Source organism: Folsomia candida, unplaced genomic scaffold, assembly GCF_002217175.1.
Source record: "Folsomia candida strain VU population unplaced genomic scaffold, ASM221717v1 Fcan01_Sc009, whole genome shotgun sequence".
NCBI lineage: Eukaryota > Metazoa > Arthropoda > Collembola > Entomobryomorpha > Isotomidae > Folsomia > Folsomia candida.
Window position 1 is genome coordinate 1838637 of NW_019091201.1, and position 22310 is coordinate 1860946.

General features: G+C 38.6%; 8 protein-coding genes across 10 annotated transcripts in view; 4 read left to right on the forward strand and 4 right to left on the reverse strand.

Annotated features, from left to right (window-relative positions):
• Nucleotides 1-191: 191 nt before the first annotated feature.
• LOC110853863 (histone H4) lies at nt 192-653 on the reverse strand. The gene has a single exon (XM_022102209.2). The coding sequence runs from the start codon at nt 573-575 to the stop codon at nt 264-266; it is 312 nt and encodes a 103-aa protein (XP_021957901.1). The 5' UTR covers nt 576-653; the 3' UTR covers nt 192-263.
• A 204-nt stretch (nt 654-857) lies between these two features.
• Nucleotides 858-1369, forward strand: LOC110853858 (histone H2B.3-like). Its single transcript, XM_022102205.2, has one exon. It carries the CDS (start codon nt 931-933, stop codon nt 1306-1308), a length of 378 nt encoding a protein of 125 aa, XP_021957897.1. The 5' UTR covers nt 858-930; the 3' UTR covers nt 1309-1369.
• A 1739-nt stretch (nt 1370-3108) lies between these two features.
• LOC110853860 (histone H2A) lies at nt 3109-3637 on the reverse strand. Its single transcript, XM_022102207.2, has one exon. The coding sequence runs from the start codon at nt 3543-3545 to the stop codon at nt 3168-3170; it is 378 nt and encodes a 125-aa protein (XP_021957899.1). The 5' UTR covers nt 3546-3637; the 3' UTR covers nt 3109-3167.
• Nucleotides 3638-3781: 144 nt separating this feature from the next.
• On the forward strand, nt 3782-4304 carry LOC110853856 (histone H3). The gene has a single exon (XM_022102203.2). The coding sequence runs from the start codon at nt 3858-3860 to the stop codon at nt 4266-4268; it is 411 nt and encodes a 136-aa protein (XP_021957895.1). The 5' UTR covers nt 3782-3857; the 3' UTR covers nt 4269-4304.
• Nucleotides 4305-4557: 253 nt separating this feature from the next.
• LOC110854230 lies at nt 4558-6057 on the reverse strand. The gene is made up of 4 exons (XM_022102642.2): nt 5841-6057; nt 5391-5771; nt 5149-5298; nt 4558-5065 (listed from the first exon to the last, which is right to left on the reverse strand). The coding sequence occupies exons 1-4, from the start codon at nt 5898-5900 to the stop codon at nt 4985-4987; spliced, it is 672 nt and encodes a 223-aa protein (XP_021958334.1). The 5' UTR covers nt 5901-6057; the 3' UTR covers nt 4558-4984.
• A 1145-nt stretch (nt 6058-7202) lies between these two features.
• On the forward strand, nt 7203-11103 carry LOC110853793 (protein O-mannosyltransferase 1). The gene is made up of 13 exons (XM_022102126.2): nt 7203-7737; nt 7805-8046; nt 8122-8252; nt 8329-8505; nt 8590-8755; nt 8824-9101; nt 9180-9456; nt 9526-9607; nt 9688-9937; nt 10005-10101; nt 10184-10431; nt 10509-10683; nt 10779-11103. The coding sequence occupies exons 1-13, from the start codon at nt 7600-7602 to the stop codon at nt 10954-10956; spliced, it is 2439 nt and encodes an 812-aa protein (XP_021957818.1). The 5' UTR covers nt 7203-7599; the 3' UTR covers nt 10957-11103.
• A 3497-nt stretch (nt 11104-14600) lies between these two features.
• On the forward strand, nt 14601-15320 carry LOC110854321 (interferon alpha-inducible protein 27-like protein 2). Its single transcript, XM_022102749.2, has 3 exons — nt 14601-14764; nt 14832-14857; nt 14924-15320. Exons 1-3 carry the CDS (start codon nt 14611-14613, stop codon nt 15224-15226), a joined length of 483 nt encoding a protein of 160 aa, XP_021958441.2. The 5' UTR covers nt 14601-14610; the 3' UTR covers nt 15227-15320.
• Nucleotides 15321-21171: 5851 nt separating this feature from the next.
• Nucleotides 21172-22310, reverse strand: part of LOC110854105 (solute carrier family 35 member F2) — a 28783-nt gene continuing 27644 nt past the window's right edge. For all 3 annotated transcript variants that reach the window (XM_035854935.1, XM_035854934.1, XM_035854933.1), the window contains one exon: nt 21172-21981. In XM_035854935.1, coding sequence (XP_035710828.1) covers nt 21925-21981 — 57 coding nt within the window. In that variant the 3' untranslated portion in view covers nt 21172-21924. The remainder of the gene's footprint in view (nt 21982-22310) is intronic.

Sequence of the window (22310 nt, forward strand, 5' to 3'; positions counted from 1 at the left end):
GTTTTAGAATTGATTTGTCATATTAATTTTAATTTTGGTTCATTCATTGGTCATTGGTAATGGTTCCTAACCTATAAGCGGACATAAACGATTCACGGGTCTCCAATAACACAATGTCATAAAAAAATCTGCAAATTTAGCAGTTACATCACACCCAGACCCTATAGCTTCATATAGCTCTTTGGAAAATGTGGTGGCCCTTAAAAGGGCCGTTGGGTTACGAGATGTTGATAAGTTGACTTGATGGGAGGGACGAGATCAATTTAACCGCCGAATCCGTAGAGGGTGCGGCCTTGTCGCTTGAGGGCATAGACGACGTCCATGGCGGTGACCGTCTTCCTCTTGGCGTGCTCGGTGTAGGTGACAGCATCTCGGATGACGTTTTCAAGGAAGACCTTGAGGACTCCACGGGTCTCTTCGTAGATAAGGCCAGAGATACGCTTGACACCCCCACGACGAGCAAGACGACGGATGGCAGGCTTGGTGATTCCCTGGATGTTATCACGCAAGACTTTGCGATGTCTCTTGGCGCCTCCTTTGCCGAGTCCCTTTCCTCCCTTGCCACGACCAGTCATTTTGAAATAATTTGATGAGAAGTAGTTTAGACTTGTAAAAGTTAAAATCTGTCGAGTGATGGAGACTGACTGAAATGAGATTGGTTATATACACACCTCGAGAGCGAGAGCGGACGTTGGTGAACCGGGTAGCCTCTCTCTTCCCTCCACTCGAGTTCCCTCGCAAGTAAGAACTCAGCAAGTCTCTCAGCAAACTCAACCCAAGATTTTCCCTCCATTCTCCACAACTCCGTAGAGTTCTCCACAACTCAGCTCACAACTCAGCCTCCGCATATAAAAGCTTCGTCGTCTCTCCGTCCCATCATCATTCAATTTTCTGAATTCACTTGAAGTAGATCTCAAACAAGTTTGCAAAATGCCACCAAAAACCGGAGGAAAAGCTGCGGGGAAGAAGGCCGTGTCAAAATCCAAGAACTTGCCAAAGGGGGACGGGAAGAAGCGACACCGCAAGAGGAAGGAGTCCTACGCCGTGTATATCTACAAGGTCCTCAAGCAGGTCCACCCCGACACTGGCGTCTCCTCCAAGGCCATGTCCATCATGAACTCCTTCGTCAACGACATCTTCGAGCGGATTGCCTCCGAGTCCTCCCGCCTGGCCCATTACAACAAGAGGTCAACCATCACCTCCCGAGAAATCCAGACGGCCGTCCGACTCCTCCTCCCCGGAGAACTCGCCAAGCACGCCGTCTCTGAGGGCACCAAGGCTGTCACCAAATACACCTCTTCCAAGTAGACGATGACCTGACCAACTTCCATAAAACAACAAAACCCAACGGCCCTTTTAAGGGCCACCACTTTTTCCAAAGAGCTAAAAAAAATAGTTGCATTTATTTTCATTCTTGATCATGCTGCACAATTTATTGGTACTTTCCACGCTAATGCATATTATTGGCAAATATTGAGATCGTGTAATGTTGCTAAAAACTAAGGTAAAATGCAGTCGAGTTGGATTATTATTATGATTTAAAAATGATTTATAAATCACTGTTTATTATTCAATTCATTAAAATTGAGGCATAGTGAGATTGAATTTTGACTCGATTAATGTCAAAGTAAGCTGAAAATAAACAATAATAATAATAATAATAATCAAAAACCTACAGTGCAGACTCCATATAGCCCGAGTCAGGGACATACTCCCTGACTCAATAAGTCAGAGCCTTCTAAAAATTTTTCCGAATTGAGCGACATAATATCACCAACTTCCGTGTTGTGGATGGTTAAAAGTTTGTTAGATAGTTTCTATTATTTGGTACCAAATTTTTGAATTATTTACAAATCATGTGCCTTGACCACCATGACCAGTGGGCTTCTTTAACATCCTGAAGTTCTAAGATGTAATGTATGTGCTATCCAGCTATTCAGCCTCCATATCAAATTTCTGCTCGATATAACGATTTTGAAAAATCGGTATGGGTCACCCCATAGGGTCGCTCCAGATAAGAATTTTACCAATTTCATTTCATATTTATTTATTATATTTCATATTTATTTCATATTTATTATATTTCATATTTATTTCATATTTATTTCATATCCAATTTTCATTTCTACGACAATTTTGAAATTTTGGTGCATAATACCCCACCCACTCCGATGACCCCCACCGGTCAACCACTGGACCGATTTTGCCCATCTTCGAACTCGTTTCCTAACTTTGTCCGATATGCATATGGTAAAAATTTCAAGTCAATCGGTTCAGCCGTTTTGGCTCTATCGTGCCGGACAGACAGACAGACAGACGGACGGACGGACATGACGGTTCCATAAGCCCTGACTCGGGCTAAAAATCATGTAAGGGGCCGAATGGTGATCTCGGACGCCTATCCGGATCAAGTAAAGGTTTTCCCAACCCACCAACATCGGGTTTTTCCTCTACTCCCCAAGCCAACTAAGTGTATTTCATAGTTTATCAATGTTTATGTTAATAAAAGACGTTATAACTAAAAAAAAAATAAATAAACAATTCTTGATCCGTTCCGTTAACCAATTTCACATAATTTATAGATGTTTCAAGTTTGTCTATTACTTAATGCATACAAATAATTATATTAAATTTTGGTGAGACTGGAGCGACGACATCCAATTTGGATGCATTTATAAAATGCTAAAAATGTAAAATACGCATGATTGTTATTGGGGTGGGGATAGGTCATAGGTTAGGTTACTTTCATATTATCCACAAGTCTGATTCGAAATCAATCATAACTAAACTACGAAGGGGTCTTAATCATTGCATATATAAATTTCAGGAGCACGAAATTACTAATTTCCATTGTGAAAGTACATAAATAAAATGCACAAGAAAAAATAATTCCTCATCCATCCATCCGTTTCATTTTATTTTACATCATTAACTCAATGCACTACTTTGTTGACAAAAATTTCTCAACAAATGAACGTATAAAAATATGAAATGCATAAAAATAGAACCTGACGAGACGAAGTTGGGCTTGAACGAAGAAAGTGCATGATCATAATGAAATTATGTATTATTCGTCGGTACCGGAGTTTTTGAGCTCTTTGGAAAATGTGGTGGCCCTTAAAAGGGCCGTTGGGTTGTTAGCGTGTAGATTTGTGAAAGCTGAGGAATTAGGCGGACTTCTTTTCCGTCTTCTTGGGGAGAAGGACGGCTTGGATGTTTGGAAGGACACCTCCCTGGGCGATGGTGACCCCGGAGAGCAGCTTGTTCAATTCCTCATCGTTTCGGATGGCGAGTTGAAGGTGACGGGGGATAATCCTGGTCTTTTTATTGTCTCGGGCAGCGTTTCCAGCCAACTCGAGGACCTCAGCGGCCAAGTACTCCATGACGGCAGCCAAGTAGACGGGGGCACCCGCACCCACTCGCTCGGCGTAGTTGCCCTTCCTCAAAAGACGATGGATACGACCCACTGGGAACTGGAGTCCTGCACGGCTGGATCGGGACTTTGCCTTTCCCTTCACCTTTCCTCCCTTGCCACGGCCAGACATGATGATTAGTAGTTTGTGGTTGAAACTTGGAGAGAGATGTTCTCAGTATGAGATATCAGCAGCTTGTGATGAACTTTGTTGGATTCGAGCTTGAATTTATACCAACTGGCTGAGTTGCGGAGCAGACCTCTTGAGTTCTGAGTTCTGAGGAGCGAGCGGGCTTTCACTGCTTACTTTCAGCCAATCCTCTTTCTCGCACAAAACTCAGCCCTTCTCTATAAAACCAGCAGCCCAAACGGAAACAGTCATCACTCGCTGTCTCACCTTTCTCTTGGGAACAAGTAACAACTCCAACCTACAAAACAATAAACAATGGCTCGTACCAAGCAAACTGCTCGTAAATCCACTGGAGGGAAAGCCCCCCGCAAGCAGCTCGCCACCAAGGCTGCCAGGAAGAGCGCCCCTGCGACCGGAGGTGTCAAGAAACCCCATCGTTACAGGCCCGGAACCGTCGCCCTCCGAGAAATCCGTCGTTACCAGAAGAGCACTGAGCTTCTCATCCGCAAGCTCCCCTTCCAACGACTTGTGCGAGAAATCGCTCAGGATTTCAAGACGGATCTCCGATTCCAATCCTCCGCTGTCATGGCTTTGCAGGAGGCGTCCGAGGCCTACTTGGTTGGTCTCTTTGAGGACACCAACTTGTGCGCCATCCACGCCAAGCGGGTCACCATCATGCCCAAGGACATCCAACTCGCTCGCCGAATCCGTGGAGAACGTGCCTAAACAGTTGTCATTCATCCATCACATCACAAAAAAAAACCAACGGCCCTTTTAAGGGCCACCACTTTCTCCAAAGAGCAGTCAATGATAATAATGCGGCATAAATATGATACATACTTATTTTCTCTATTACGGTATTTGATTTGTGGTTACTGCACATGCGAGAATTTGATTGAAATTTTGACGATTATTTTGGAACTTTTAAATTGACAGTATTGTGTAACAATTATGCTGATTCTACAAAATTTCATCTAAATGTTTTATAAAAATCAATGACACTACATTTGCAAGCGACGGGACTACATCCATATTTATTGATAAATCAAATCAAGCATTTCAAAGTCCTTTGCATTGCATTGGAAATCATCTAAGAATGTCAGAATCAAGTAAAAAGTTGAGGAAAATAATTTATTTGAATGCCAAGAATTTTACATTTACATCAACAAAGCCGGCATGCATAATTATAATTGGTCATCGACTTGTTTAGGTGACTACTAACCTTAATAAGGTTATTTAGTAGTGTTTGAAATTGAGAACAATTTCATGTACAAAATAACTGCGAGAAAACGACTGGACGAGTTTCTACCATCATGTGCATAAATATAATCACTGGTAATACTAATACTCGTAATAACTGAATTGAGACAAAATGAGGCGTGAGATCATTTCACCAGGAAACCATGCCCTTTCTCCATATAAATAAGTAAATTATTTTAATGTTACACGGTTTGATAGAACTTTTTCCCGTAACTTCTCACACCAATGGCGAGAAACATTACTCCAGCGAGGAACGCAAAAGCCTATAAAAAATACATAAAGATAAGAATTATTCTTCGATCTGAACCTAAATTTTAATACGATTCGATTTTTTTTAAATACTTACAGCAGCCGTCAGCTTTTGCTTCATTAACTGACAGTTATCCGGATCGTGGCATAACTCTTCTGCTAAGCTGTCAATTTTAGTGGCACTATAAGTCATGAAAAGTGCAGCGACAATGAGCCAAATTGCGCCAAAGAAATGGTAGCCGAAATCCTAAACATTTGAAAGACATTCAAGTTAATGACGAGTATTATGCATTGTGCAGATATCTAAAACCGCAAACGTATGTCGACATATGGACTTACAATTCCTGTAAACTTTGGATTTTCTAACAGATCTTTTTTCACCAGATGAAGAATGAGCAAGATGGCAGACAATAAAACAAGAACGCCAGAGACAATCAAGTGGAAACGTTCCATCCAAAGAATGGGGACCTTGTCACATCCGGTTTTCTCTTCTGGGTCGCCCGGTGACGAAGGTTGAGGGTCCAAAGAAACGATGAATTCTTCCGTGGTGGATAATACTGAAGATGAGCTCGGACGAGGGGACGATGTTGAAGAAAATGTCACAATACTTCCAACTGTGGTACGTTGGGGATCTGACCCATTAGGGTCGATGCAACCCTTGTTATACTCTGATCCAAAATAAGCACTCATTCCAACAGCGTATGCAATAATTAAGAGTAGCTGAAAATGTTTTTAAGTATTATTAGTAAAAACTAAATTATCTGGGCGTATCAATAAAATCGTTCTTACAATTGAAGCAAGCTTCAAAATAGCTACGACCGTTTTTATGTATCCCAGATTAAGACCCATTTTTAATATTTAGAAATTATTTAACAGAAAGATTTCTTTCAAAGAGAGATAATTTAAACTCCAATTACAATTCTTGCTGAACGTTTTCACAACTAATTTACAATGACTGTTGACTCTGACCTTTTAACTTCAAGTGTGGGACAAGGAATGATTCATCACACAAGTGCAGATAGTACACACTCATTTTTACCTGGATATGACCATACGTCGGATATGAATGAAAAATGACTTTTTCCATTTATTGACCTACAGTCGCCAAACTTTCTGAGAATGTTTATGGTCACTAGTAGGTCACGTAGGTCAAAGCATATTTTCTCATATTCGTCATATTTTCGGGTTTTTGGGACATATTCATATTCCCGATCATATTTCGGGCTTTTTTCGTTCATTTTATCATTTTTGGCCAAATTCTAAGATTTAGCAACCAAATCGACAGAAAATGACAAAAAATTCAGTTTTCTCACAATGATTCATTGTGAGAAACTTTCAGAAATTTACGTTCACTTTCGCCTCATGTGATTTAATTCATTGGGAATGCATTAAATCACCCCAGAACTTGAAAAATGAGCATTACAAAAAAATATATCGAAAAATTAAGCCAAAAATTTAAAAAATAAACTCATTTTTATGGTCATATTTTGGGGATTTTTACGGTCATTTTTCATTCATATTTTGAGGTTTTATCGGTCATTCATATCCGACGTCTGGATATGACGGACAGACATTTGTCCTTACGTGCATATATACATGTCGATATATTCTGCATCCTTCAATAATTTGCATAAACCATTGATGAACAATGTCATGCCCACATGGAGCATGTGTGTAATCTATTGTGTCGATCATGACATAAAGATGATAATGAGTTGTTATTTTTTAGCAATCGTTACTCGGGTATTGAGAATGACGGCAATCGATACCGAGTTGATAAGATTAATTAGGAAACCCTTTTTACACAAATCTCATCTCTTTTAAAAAATCTGGTAAAGATGTGACACTGCTCATGTCCATTATTTTCATTTAAGCGTAGAAACTTGAAATAATTTTATAAATGCATTTTGACCTTTAAATATTTAGTTTACATTCGTGAAAAAAAAAGATTTATCCCATAATTCTTATAATGGCGTTTAAAGCTTACACCGGAACTCCGCTTTCACCATTCGATGCGTATGAAAATTGCCCTGTTCGAGTCGAATTGCATCGAAAAATGAGCGGAATCGCATTCCGTATAACAAGAGATACCCAGATGCAATACGTAACCTATGCAAATACATATGTACGTACCAACCAACATGAGAGGGTACATTTACCCTCAGGTAAAACCATCCATTTCTTGTTGCAAGTCTTAAAAGAGGTATAAATTCCACAATGATGGAACTGATAGATAGTCTTCTTCTTAAGTAACTGCAATATGATGTCTTATTGACTGCGTATAACAAGTAAGTTCATATTAAAGACTTGCTGCTGGCCATTAACACCAACCTCAAACAGATACATAATCGAATGGACAGTTGTTCATTGACAGTTCATGTTCATTTAAGTTTCCAAAATTTTTAGAAATCTAAATTTCTGTGAAATATCTAGCAGTGCCTTGTAATTTATATGGATAATATGTTCCCGATATAGTGAATTTATTAATGATTTCTGCAACAATTCTGATTTACCCGTTTGTGGCATGATTTAATATAACTGCTGTAAAATGAGTGGTGCTAAAGAAAAAATTAGAACGAATGGAAGTAATGGTGCGGGTGCTGTAATCAATCGCAAGCAAAACACAATTCCTGGAGTGGATCGGAGTAGTAAAGTCGATAATAAACTGCAATTCGATCCTGATCGGGTAATGAAAATGAATGCGAGCTTAATGAACTCACTTACTCTGTGTAAACTAAATTTAATTTTGACAGGATAAGGAATTTGAGACGCGTAAAGATCCCGACAAGCTTTCACCCTCAAAAGAAGTTATAAAACAATCTTCTCTCAAAAGTAAAAATTCACCGACAAATATTACCAAAAAGAATGTACAATTTGCCGATGACGAGGAAAGCTTTGGTCAAATTTCTTTTAAAATTGATTTAATTGCTACACTACTATTCGCCATTGCTGCTGCGACAAGATTTTACAATTTAGATTATCCTCGTAATATTGTGTAAGTGCATAATTAAGAATTATTAATGACATGCATCCATGATTTAATCGTATTAATTAACATATATTTATGTAGGTTTGATGAGCTACATTACGGGAAATATGCATCGCTTTACCTCCGTAAAATATTTTTCTTTGACCCTCATCCTCCTCTGGGGAAGCAACTCGTGGCTGCATCAGCATACTTATTTGATCCTTCGTACAATGGTAACTTGTCAACTAAATAAAATAAGGTTGACAAGTTTCACTAATTATGTATTAACGATACCGATTTATTTTTAAGGAACTTTTAAGTTTGACCGGATAGGAACTGCGTATCCCTCATGGATCCCCGTTTTGGGGATGAGATTTATTCCAGCCCTGGCAGGATCACTTGTTCCGTCTGCAGCCTACATTTTATGTAGACAAATTGGAATCTCGAAATTATTTGCGGCTGTGGCAGGAATCATAATTATTTTTGGTAATCTTTGCATATATTTTTATCAAATTCAGTATGATATTCAAAAATGCTAGACAAAATCTACATGAAATTTTATTAATTTAGATAACGCCTTATTAATTCAATCTCGCTACATTCTGATGGAAATGCCTTTAATACTTTTCGGAATCTCGAGTCTGATTTTTGCATTAAAGTCGACAAAGCAATTAAATTCCATAAAGAACTTGATGTTTGTCTCGCTATCGGGATTTTTTGGAACTCTTTCAATGAGGTTGGTATTAATTTAAATGACTTGTGTAATCAACATTTTACTTAATTACATTTCGCATCTAATTTCAGTGTGAAGTATATCGGAGCGTTCTACCTCGCTCTTTCAGCCTTAATAATATTCTGGAGGTTTTATACCCGTTGGGTGCCTCGAAAGGATTTATCTTCACGACAAATTGGGTTCAAACTGTTATCATATTTTGGAGTTTTCTACCTCACATTTTTCGCTACGTACGTCTCCATATTTTACATTCACTTAAGCGTCCTTACAAATGCTGGACCACACGATTCTGTTATGACTTCTGCGTTCCAAGCCTCTTTGAAGGGTGGACTAGCTTCCATAATTAAAGGTATATTTGTGATAACATAGAAAATATATTTCCTAATTATGTAGTGGTCACATTTTGAATGACTTCTGATAATTACAGGTCAACCGGTCCAAGTCGCTCATGGTTCTCAGGTCACGCTTCGTCACTCATTGGGAAGGGCATGCTGGCTTCATTCACACGCTCACAATTATCCCATAAAATATGACGATGGTAGAGGATCTTCACACCAGCAGCAAGTTACTTGCTACTCATTTAAAGATGTTAACAACTGGTGGGTAATAAAACGCCCAGAAATTGATAACATTGCCGTCAATGAGACGAAAGATGTGATAAAACATGGCGAAGAAATTCATTTGGTTCATGGGATGAGTGGAAGGTAGGGTTACGGATATTATTTCAGAGGACATATTTCCAGGTTCAATTGAGAAATATTTTTTATCGGCAGGCTGTTAAATTCACACGATGTCGCGGCCCCTGTGACACCTCAAAACCAAGAAGTTAGCTGTTACATTGACCACAACGTTTCGGTAAGTAGTGACGACCTTATCGGGATCGTGTATGTTCATGTGTGTGCTTCGTGAACGTTTTAAATATGACAAATTTATAGATGGTGGCAGAACCGTTATGGCGAGTCGAAATAATTGGTGGGTGTGGCGACCCTGAAAAAAGCACTGGATGTGAGTGGCACGCGGTGCGATCAATGGTACGACTTATCCATGTCAGCACCGGCCAAGCGATGCGAATGACTGGAAAACAGCTTCCCAAATGGGGATTTCATCAACATGAAGTCGCCTCTGATCGCGTCGTGGTTCAGGATGACACCGTGTGGAATGTGGAAGAACATCGATACACGAAAAGTACATAATTATTGTGTTAACTATGTTAATTGTCATTTCTAATAATTTTTTAACTCTGCAATTTCAGGTGAAAAGGACCGTGAAAAAGAACTCCTTCAAGCCGAAATGATCCCCACCAAGCCAACCGTTCTTACATTTTGGGCCAAATTTATGGAATTGCAATGGTAAGTTCAGTTGCAAATATTATCAAATATGTTTCTTAGTCTTTTGGGAGTTTGTAGTTTTAAAAGTATTTATTAATTATAGGAAAATGCTGCTAAATTCTGGGAGTGCGACGCAGAGCGAATCTCACACTTATGCATCTTTTCCTTCCGAGTGGTTATTCTTATCGAGAGGGATTGCTTATTGGGTTGGGGCTGGAAATAATTCTCAAATCCATTTGTTGGGTAACCCCGTTATCTGGTTTTCTGCCTCGTTTGGATTAGCACTGCATGCAAGCCTCGTCGTATTTTACCTGTTGAGGAGACGGAGGCTGTGTTTCGATATTGATGAAGGTACTCATCATGAAATTATCTAATTAATTATTACTAATTTAGGTAAAATTATGAACAATTTGCATTTTATTGTGCAGAAACATGGTCAACTCTCGTCCTACAATCCAGCGTTTGCCTTGGTGGTTACTTACTGACGTACGTGTATCACTTTTGCGTGGATCGAACCCTATTTTTGCATCATTATTTGCCTTCTTACGTTTTCAAATTGGTCCTTTTCGTTGGGACGATGTATCACATTCACTTCATTACAAGGTAAGCCTAAGGATGAGTGAAAGTAGGTGCTGATGAGTAAAATGCAATGCCAATCTAAACTTAAACTGAATGAATGTCATGCCACTTATTTGCAGAAACTCGATTGCGAGATATCTCATCAGTTTCACATTAATCAGTTGGCTGGTCACAGCAATTTATGTTTTCACAAAGTTTGTCCCTACGTCTTACGGCCAACCGGCACTCTCCAGATCTGAGCTGGAATCTCTGAAATGGATGAATTCTTGGGATTTCATCATTCAAACTCATTCATGATTTTAATGAGGTGCTTCATGATATTTTATTTATACACATTGGTATTTATCTGATTCTGGGTTGTGCTACATATTTATTACAAAATGTTTTTAAATGGAATATTTTTATGAACCTGTTTTTGAACAATAATAAAGAGTATTATCTGAATTTTTGCAATAGTTTTAAAGCATATCTGATTCTCGGTGAGAATTTCTGTAAATTTTCACTTCTTTCACTTGTCAAGAGAGATCATCATCGTTCGAGCATTTCATCGTCACTGTCACTTCTTAACTGTCTGAATTTGCATGCAATTTCTGGTTATGTAATCCCATTAAAAACTACCAGACGTGCATTTTTCGCAGAATTTAGAAACTAACCCACCGACTCAGCACATTCCATACGCCATACCGTTTTCATCTCCCTTGCATGAATAGATTCAGATTCGCCACATACAAAACTCTCATTCAGCTCATCCACAAGAAGAAGATTCTCCGTCGAGACGCTCATAAGAAGAAGAAGATAGTCGATTTAGCCAGTTTTCTCCGTCTTCTTATGTTGAAGAATGAGGAGAAAGTCCAACTTTTCTTTTATGACTTTCCACGTGACTGCCTCCGGCCTGAACTTTCCTCAGCCGCCGAGTTGTTACCTTGTGATAATAAATAATGTCATGAATTTCACTTCGACTCGAATTTTGCCCGAGTTCATTTGAATTCTTAAGTGGACTGCTTACATGGAAGATGGAGGAAGAACGGGTTAGAACAAATAGTACAGTTGGTTGGCCGAGTAGATGTATAAACTCGTAGATGCAGACAATCAGCATTTTCGCATCGTCCAATTCACTTAGGAAATCAGTTGAGTAAATTATATATTCTTACTTTCACTCGAATAACCTTATTGTGTGTGGGTGGGTGGGCATAATAGTGATACAATTGTAGCCCATAAGGTGAGATAATAACAGGATAAGGGATGAGAAATGGAGATATTGCACCCCATGTTTATTCAGACTAATACATAAACTTTAACATGCATTAACCGTACAAATTTGTGTATGAAGTAGTAAAATCCTCGTTTTAGGGATTTTACAGTCTGGAAAGGGATCCGATTTTCTGAATTAATTTTGTATTTACGCAAGTCTCGGTACATACCATCCGAGAACTTGGGGAAGGTATAGGTGACTAAGACAAATGGGGGAAAATAACTGATGAGGGCTTCTGAGGCAGGTCACCAAGATCGGAGATCATGATCGATGACGAAGTGATCTCTATCTTATTTGAAATCCAGACAGGGTTCCGTACTCCGAAACTAGTCACCATTTAGTTCACGCATTTAGTTACATCGAGAATAATTTATTATACAAGTTTTTCGAAACCCTGTACGCATTCTTGCTTACCTCACCGCCCATGTGGTACATTTCACGCAGAAATTGTGATTGCAATCCATTCGTGGACCGATTTCCCCAAACCTTGGAGCATTATACGAGTTCAGAAATCCAATAACGGGTAACAATGACAAATGCATTGCCAAGTGTCACCCACAACCAACCAACTTACCAAGTACCAACCAACCCATCATGCCATACCTACAAAGAGAAAGTCGAGAGATAAAATGTGTGCGTATGTGACCGTTATGTTCTGGCCTGAACCTAATCTCAATATTTTTTAATGATGGGTGATGCAAAGAAATGTAGGTAATTACGTACGGCAAGAACTTTGAAAATGATGTCAATTCCACAGAGAAAAAGCAAACTGGGGTCTAACAAGGATTTAGAGATAAATTATTATGCGTTTTATTAACGAAGGGGGAGAGAACCTCCTTTTGTGCCTGGAATGATGAAAGTTTAGTTAAGCATGCAAGCCAGGTTGACTTCCATGATGCAGTATAAGTAAGTAATCCAATCTTGTTGGAGATTTGTGTTGATGGATGCTTCATCTCAAGTCAAGTCCCCATTCCCATTACTTCCACCAACCTCTGAATTCCTTCAACTTTCACTCCAGCACTATATGTCCCACTAGACGAAATCTCTGTCGTCTGACCATATACTTAACTTTTTTGGAGGAGAAAATTCTGCGGCGGATAGAGAGACTCACAGGTTGAGAATTTGGCTGTTTTCCTGATGCGATCTTTGGGCAAGAGACCAGTCAACCTCAGCAGCCGTATGTAGGTAGGTAATAACTATGTATGAGTGAACCAAAATAAACGGGTAAGATTCATTAAAATTGTGCATGTTTTTTCAAAGATTTTAGCAAGTTATTTTCAGTCGGATTAGAAATATTTGCAAAATTTAGGGAATAACGACGCCATTAAAGTTGCTGTTTAATCCACTGCACAGTCCAGATTTCCAAATCTTTTCGGATGAGACGATGTGATCTCTGGATGTTATGTTCCGTCACGATTTCCACCAGGTTTAGTACAAAAGGACAAAGAGGAAGTGAAAGGGCATGATGAAAACTTTTATGAGTTGGACGTTTACTGAATTTTAATTTCCTTCCGCTCTGCTCCCTTTCTCTCACTTTCTCCTCCTCCGTCCCATCCACTGTCATTCACCGCACAACCAAGGTATGCTTACTTACACACTTTTATGTGCTAAATGTGCTCCAAAGTCTGGTCGTGGAGCTTGTTTGTAATAGGGACGAGTCTAGAAGAACATGGTTTTGCAAACAATTCTTACATGAATTCAAGAGTGAGGTCAGGTGATGTCGTTGGTCGTCGAGATGTGTGTGTACCCATGAAACTGCGTAGACGTCCTTCTTAGTATATGTACCATCAAGGTTTTTATATACAAATCCATCATATAAATAAAGCATGTAAGTTTAAAAGATGTGAACAATAAGGATCTGCCTGCACGATTTTTTTTCACCGGTTGTAGAAATTCACAAGTTTAAAGACTGCAGGAGTGAACAAGGAAACTTTTCCTTGGTATTCTTTTATCCAAGTCTTTTCAACTTTTTGGAAAGAATCATCTCATCAGTGAGTGAACTGTCTGCTGTCATTCTTTCCCGATAGAATAAAGACTTCACTGAGGGGTTAAAGAGTGGAATTGAATATTGAAAACAGGAGGAAGAAGCAGGGTGAAAATGAAAAAAGCTCTATTGGACGGAATCTACCCGATTAAAGATTCAGATCAAGACTTCGTCACAGCTCAAAGCCACTAGTTAAGGGAGAGAACAAGTTTGACGTTTCATTATGATAAGGAATTATGATAAGGTGATATTACACTTATCTTATCAGCATAAACCTAATCCGAAAAGATGAAAGCTTAGATGAGCTAAACGTATCGTATTTTTATTCGCCAATATTCTCCTTAACGATCAACACCTCACTTTATTTTGTATTCACAAAAATAATTAGCATACATATTACCATGTAGAATCGACCCTATCACGTCAGCCACACCCACAGCATACAGTGAAAAACTAAGAATCGCCATTCCTGTGTGAATAATGCTGTATTTTTTTTAGATGAAGCTTTTTATTTAAGATGTAATTTTTACGTTTATCTTAAAAATATAGATAGTTCTTATCAGTTTTGCACCAAAATCGTATGAAAATTTAGGGAGATCCGATTTTTATCCACTTTTCAAAATTATATACATCTAATTTTTCCGTGGTTCCAACCATTGCCTCACCTAAGAAAAATAGGGATTGAGATATATAAGGACCACAACCTTTTCCATTTATGTACATACAATGCACAAAGTTTCCTGGCGGGATTGATTTTAAGTTGATTCATTTAATTTTTAAATATTTTTTTCCTATAAAAATGAATCGAATTTTTAAGACCTTGATCTTGGTACTGTTACTGTCAAGCACAGTATTTCATCAATCCCAAGGTACATTCATATATTTATAATACAAATCAATAAACTTTATTTATAAGCACGCATTTTATTTACGCAGCTGAAGAAGACTCGTGGGTCTGGTGGGTAAGGAATTTTTCTGTAAAGATCATCGCTGCAAGTCTATAAAATTATTTTAATGTCTAAAAACAGGGAATCAAACAAGCAGCAAAAGGTGCCGTAGCAGTGGGCGTAGGTGCAGGTGCAATTGCAGCCGCGCCGGTGGTCTTAACCGCCGCAGGATTTACAGGCGCGGGGATCGCCGCTGGTTCCATGGCTGCAGGCTTGCAAGCCACGATGGGAGGCGTCGTGGCAAGCGGAGGGGCGCTTGCTACACTTCAAAGCGCTGGTGCGGCTGGCATTGGTTTAGCGACAAAAGCAACGTTAGGAGCTGTGGGTGCAGCGGTTGGATATAAAGCCGCTGAAACAGTTGAAGAAAAGGTTAAAAGCAAATGAACTGCAAATTTATGTACATTTTTTTATAATTAATGACACTTCTTCGATAATGAGAATAAAAATAGTACTGTAGTTTCGAGCAAGGATTTCCTAATAATAATCGTAATTTTGTTCCATAATTAACGTCAAGTCTACTGAAAACTTTTTACTCATCATATCCAGCTTTATTCGTCGATCAGAAGTGGTAAATCCAAAAATTTTTCATTTCAAGTGACAGCATCCAACTAAATGGAGAAAGTCACGAAACGCTTGAGATAACGCTCTCTCAGAATTAAAGATAACATGAATAATACCAACATTCCACCAAAATGACCTGTCATATTAGCTAATTATAAAACCAGCAAAATCTAAATTTGCCCTCGAATGTCGCACGCAACAAACCATTTTTAGCCTGTAACTTAAACATTTAAACTAATGCAAACTAATTAGGTAATCCATACCGCTAAATTATGTGCAAATTTCCTCCCCTTTAGCCCTGTTTGGTTCAGGTATACATACATTCACCACCCGAGAGGAAGAAGCAAGCCAAAAACAGTAAAAACTTTCTCCTTCCTTCATTCACGTCAAGTTGGGGCTCGTCTTATCGCGAAATGAATCTAAATGAGACACAGAGGCATTATTCTTACTTGTAAGTTCTCTTTCAACCATTTCATCCTTCTCTCTGACGCTTTCCTCACTTTCACTCCAAAAGCCTCATTCTCTTCCACCTACTTCCCGACTTCTCGGGTTTTATACAGGATGTTGTTCTTCTCAAACAAAGTGAAAGCGAGCTAGTCACACAACTTCACAGAGAAGAAATAATGTTGCCTTTGTTCAGATTTGAATTGAACTTGCGAGCCACCTAATCTTGGACTAAGAAAGAGAGGAGAATACACGGAGACGAGGAGATGAAAGCGATAATGCTGTGTAATAAAAGCCATGCAGGTTTTAAGAGGAAGTCTCAAAACTTCCTCCTTAAAAATGATTTTTATTACGACGACTTTCTCCAGATATGACCAGATTAATTGCGATTACAACGAGTCATATTTGTATTTCTGAAGTGTTCACAATGCGGGTTTTTGTATCGTCCTTTGTCCTACGTTACGAAACAAGGATTAAACAAGACGTTTATGTTTTGCAGAGTTGTTACAAATTGGGTGAAAACATTTTCAACACGGAGAAAAGACAATGACTTAAATAAAATTCTAAGCGTTTGTTCCAACAAAATTACAATGGGGATGCAAACCATGTTCAACCAAGATTATTTTTTGACCATGTTAGTTTGAAAGACCCACTTTTTAGGAACAACATTTTGTGCGGAAATTGCGCTGATGCGAAAATTTCAGCAAGTTATGGGAGCCCCCAGTTCGCGAAAATTGCCAGGTGCTTCGCTAGATTTCATTTTTCTTACAAATTAACATGGTCAAAAAATAATCTGAGTTGAACATGGTTTGCGTCCCCATTCGCTAGTTATAAATTCACATAGTGGCCTGTGCACTACTCTATGTTATCTGTGAAACGCAGAAAAAGGAAGACGACATAGATTGGAGTTTTTGGGTGACATTTTTGGCAAAGGTTTCAAATCACTACTACTGGGATTGAGATTAGTACACTTTATCCTTCGAATTTCGCTTGAATGTTGAGCAGAGACACAAATTAAGTTATGGTTATCTCTATTTCCACTCTCCACCCAATCCACTTTCATCACATTTTCAACTCCAGCCAGCCAGACCAGCAATCGCTACATCAAGATACCAACCAACAACGTAATGTAATGACGGCTCTTATGGCAAAGTAATTCAATTCCACACTTTTAGTGGTGATGATGAAGCAATTAACTTTCCTCAATTTGTCTACACACCCACGCCACGCGCACTTTTGTAACTTGAGTGATGACGATCATCAAGCTGAATCAGGTTTTCTGGAAAATAATTATTTTTATATTTTTTGTTTTAGATTAGCGACACGAAACGCGAAAATGTGCTTTTTAAATGAATAATTCAACTCTTGTCGTATAGTGTTAGTTTCAATGTAAATACATTTAGCTCACAGAAAATAATATAATTCTGAAACTCCATCAACCGTGAAGGAATCAAGTGTAAATATTTATTAGGATTCCGTAAGTAAGGTGGGTTAGATCATATATATGAGCCAACGCATCTACTTCAACTATGTACGAGTAGCCCACGTGTTTTTTCTCATATACACACAAAAAAACATAAAAGAAACACGGTGAAAGTTCAAAGGAAGCCAGACTATCTCGTTGCCCAGTTGCGAAATTGCCTGACCTAAAACCCCACGGATTCAAGGAGGGACACGAATACATGTGTAAAAAGGACTCAAATTGAAGCAGCATGAAGTACAGAAATGGGAGGCTAACTAAACCAAACTAACTGACTGACTGACTGACTGAATCAACCACTAACGAACGCTATTTAGTAACTTTCTTTCTTAAGAAACTTGTACTCAAGTTTTGCAAGATCGAGTCGACAATCAGCATTCAACAACTTTTTTTCCCAAACCTGAGGCAAAGTTGGGCAAGACGTGACTTTTTGAACAGAGGAGAAATAGAATAAGAATATAAATATTTTCACACTGCTAAGTATTCAGAAAGTTTTTTGAAGAAACATGGAAATTTATTTAAAAGATACAGGTAATTTTGTCACTCACTTTACTCAGGACATTTTTTATTTTACTGGTTCAGCATTTTTTAACCTTGAATCCTGCAAACGGAGAGCCATCCTATTATTATTTTTATAAATGCATGCATGTTCTCTCCTGTGAACCGTTGAATGACATGGCGTGCTTGTCGTAAAACGTTGGTAAAGCCGTCCTAATCTTTGCACACCTTATATGCACGTGCATAGGGTTAGGATGCATTGGCCGCGGAAGCCGTGGGGATACCTGGGGACATTAACATTGTAGGATAGGAGAGGGCCGGGTTTATATAACATGGGGAGATGATGCGGACATGGAACAACCGTGGGGACATTGTCCCCGCGCTTCCGCGGCCACTGGCAAGGAGACCGGATATATCTATATTCTCCATTTTCTGGCAGTATGAGTTGTTCGTAAAATATTCATGTGTTTAGCCATTTCCCGTTTACTTTTCGCGTAAATCTCTTCGCCTTGTCGTGTCCTGAGACGTCTCGGTGGCACTTTCACTCTCGTATTTTTCCCACAGCCAACACAGTAATTTGGCACCGACTCCCTTCTCGTTGTAGCAGATGAGAAATTGAGCATCTCCTACTTGCGACTGGATTTCCGTCTAGGTGAGAAACATTCTATGTAGGATTGCGACTGAATTTTTGTCTCGTCAAAAAAGAAGAAAGGGAGGAAGAATGAGCTGCGGATTTGACACTGGTGGGTTGTTAGTGGGACGATACATGATGACGCGTTGCCGGTTTATTGAGTTGGCTTTAAAAAAAATATCACCAGAGAAAGAATGTACTTATTTTGCCTGCAAAAATCCTCCCAAAATTTTGAATCCGTCTGAATAAAATCATGAAATATGTATATGATTGGTATTAAATTGTGTACTGCTATTTGAACATGAACATATTTTTTTTCTGGATCCGATAAATAAACTGGCAGAAATACATAAGTTTTCTTAATATTGAATCATCTCCCATTTTCTGTTCTCACTTTAACACTTTCTCTCTGACCCGCAAAAAGATGATGTAAGGACTTGTTTTTCATTTATTTTTTCTTTCTTTGAGGGAATAATGTTTCACTTTCTAAGCAGAACGATACACTTCGTTAACAACGTATGTACCACAACTAATGCAATATATCACTGCCCTTCTAAAGAATACTGACATCTCACCCCGTTTCGGTTACCCCTCCTCTCTCTTCTCCTGGTGGATATGTAAGTGCTTGGAGAAAGTGGTGGTAGTGGTTTTGACGACTGGTGGTTTGGTTTGGTTATACGGCGTGTGGTTAGTAGGTTGATCCTCAGTTAAAGAGTTATTTCGTCGTTGTGTTCAAATTTAATAGTAAAGTTTAGCCGAGCACTTGGTGAGATTACTGCAAGTGCAGATTTATTGCTGACCAAAAAAAGGAAGCAGTGTTAGGAGAAAGTCGTCAATTTTTTAAGTGATCTGTATTTATGGGATGGGGTAAAAGTGTAAATGGAAAATTAAAGGAGCAGTAAAGAGATCGACGTATACATACATTTGCCTACTTGTGGTTGGGATAATACATTTACAGCATACTTACATACCTACATACATAGTGATAACTAGTCGGTTGGTTGTATACCGTACTTCCCAGAGTTGGCGACAGTTTGAGTGGAAAGTGAAATAATTGTTAAAGTTGGGTGAAAGTGGGGAGTTTTTGCTCCACGCTTTGCACCCAACGATAAATTATCTCGTCACTACCACCACACCACCACGCATGCAAAGTTCACGAAATCAATTTGAACAATTACTTTACGGCGAACAATTAGTGAGACGTGGAGTCATTCTTGGAAACTTTGTTCATTACGGGATTTTTGGAAATTCAGTGGAAAAAAATATATTTTCGGGATTTTACTTTCTCCAAGAATTCATCCTGTATTATTTATTACGCAGATTGCGAAATCTCTTTTCCCACAAAGAGTAAAGAAGCGGAAGATTTACGGAGAAAGTCATGAGCCGTCATTCAAAAGTCATCTATGATGCATGACTCTCTCTCTCCGGCAAAGCGAGTATGTAACATGATGGTGATGATAAAGATGATACGTTCTCCATCCAGCAGTGGTTACTTATTTTCATGTAGACGTATACCCACATACATGTCAACTTTATTTATCAGCTTGTTAACTTAACTACTTAAGTCGGTCACATTACACGATGAAAGGACGACGCGAAAGGAAAAGTTGCTTCATTCACGTCAAGATTTATGGGAGATCAATTTCACGTCTTGTGGCCAAAAGTGGGTAGTGGATGGATGGATGAGGGAATTATCTGTCGATAACAAAGAATCATTTCTTTCAGAGTAAAGTAGTGATAAGCAGCTTCATATATGAAAATATTAAATACGTTGTACGTGGGTGAAATTGAGGTGGGCGGATAAATGCTAGGGCTTAATAGGAAACTATTTCACCCTCTTTGAACGCTATCTCTTTTATGTAACAACTTTATAATTGTTTGGTGAGTCGAATTTAATGCTTTAGTAGAAATGAAAACAAATATACTTACCACGTTTTGAGGAAGGGGAGACAAATGTTGAGGGAAAATGAGGAAGAGAGAGAGATGGGATGAATAAAAGATTTGCACACATTAGCAAACCAAATCTCACCCCATTTACGTACGTACTTACCTTACGAGGAAACAAGAAGAGCTCCTTGTGCAACAAAATATAACAACTGTTGGCGTATTCCTGGTCCTGGTTGGGAAATTCCACGGGAAGAAGAGGACCAACATGGCAACGTTGATGATGAAATCGGCTTAAACTTGGAATCAAAATAGTTTATTTTCCATTTGAAGTTGTTGAACGGGAGATGATGATGAGATAAAATGATGCTTTCACCCGGAAACGAGAAGGAGAGAGAGAGAGAGAGAAAGAGATGATGATGAAATGAAACTCTTGAATGAATAATGAGCAAATAGATCAATTGCAGCCAGGTGATAGATGAGAGAAACAGGTATAAGCTCCAACTTCAGTAGAATATGAAACTGTTTAGAGATATGGACGCATAATAATGTTTGATGCGATGTTTTCCCAGATTTACAACAAAATTTTATTTCATCATTTGGTATTTGTTGGTGTGTTGTGCAACATGGCAAGTTGGGAAGAATCGATTTTAGATTGTTGTTATTTTTAGCCGGAACCAAAGCTTATTTTGTTTGCATGATATATGATATGACAAGATCCATTTGTGTAATGAGAATAATTGAGCATTCATATTTTTGCATATTGATGCATATAAATACCATGCATTTTAAGATTGTTAACATATATGTAGTAAAAATAAAGGAAAATTACGTATGGATAGATAATAAACATTCAAAAATTCCATTTATTGCTTTCCTTAAAACATTCATTCATTAAAAGTACATTAAAAGTATTTTAAAATTTCTAGGAAACTTCAAGAAGACATTATAAATACATGTACATGTAGCGAGTATTTCAATAAGTTGGATACTTATAAATGTGCAAGTAGTACACGATAGGAAATGTATTTGGAAGAAACTTTTTCCAATTCTTAGCCAGCGAAAGCGAGAGATCTGACTCCATCCTGACTTTCGTTGTCGAAAATGGGACAGAATTTCATATTGGATCGTCCATCCGTCGTCCTCTTTCGTGTCGTTGACAAAGTTACCATTGCCCCTCGGAGCTAAAGAAGAATATCACTTGAGGTGGATGAGGACCAGGTGTTATTCAAACTCAAATCTTAATATTCAAAATTCTTGGATGTATGCAAACTCAGGAATCACATCTGTGGCCCCTCTGGGTAAGTTTACTTTTCCATGCTTGCCTTTTCCCAGAATTGGATTGGTTTCGAAATCTCTCTTTTCCTTCCTCTCCTCTCCTTCTTTCTTGGCATTTGAGACTTTTTGGATTTGAGAATTGAGAAGACAGATGCAGATGTCTTTTGAGGAAAGGACACACAGCATTAACTTCACTTTTAGTTAGAGCCTGGTCGTCGTATTGTCAGACAAAGTTGAAATTGCCTTGTTCCCCATCCTTCCTCTTGGGTCTTCCGCATCCTCAACTTCTTCTGTTTCTGTTTCTTGTCAACAAACTTCATCGGATTCTTCGGGGATCGGGTATGTCCCGTTTGTTTCATACATCTGTCAACGTATTGATAAATCACATTAGTGAATCCAAATCTAATTCTGACGTACATTAGCCAACCTTCTTGTTTGATTCAATTTATTTGCCCAGAGGAGGAGAAAGTAGCTACAAGCTTTAAACTAAATCGTTGTTGACTAGAAAGCAAAAGTTGCATAACTTTTAGTCCCTAAAACTACGAGGGGAATGTACGTGACTTTTTTTAATATATAGAAATCGCTATCTCACTCTCCCTAATTTGTAACTGTAACCTCGTCTTGCATAACCTCGAGGAGGAGATTTTTTATTACCTACAAAATTCCAGACAAAATAAAATAACCCTTGTAAA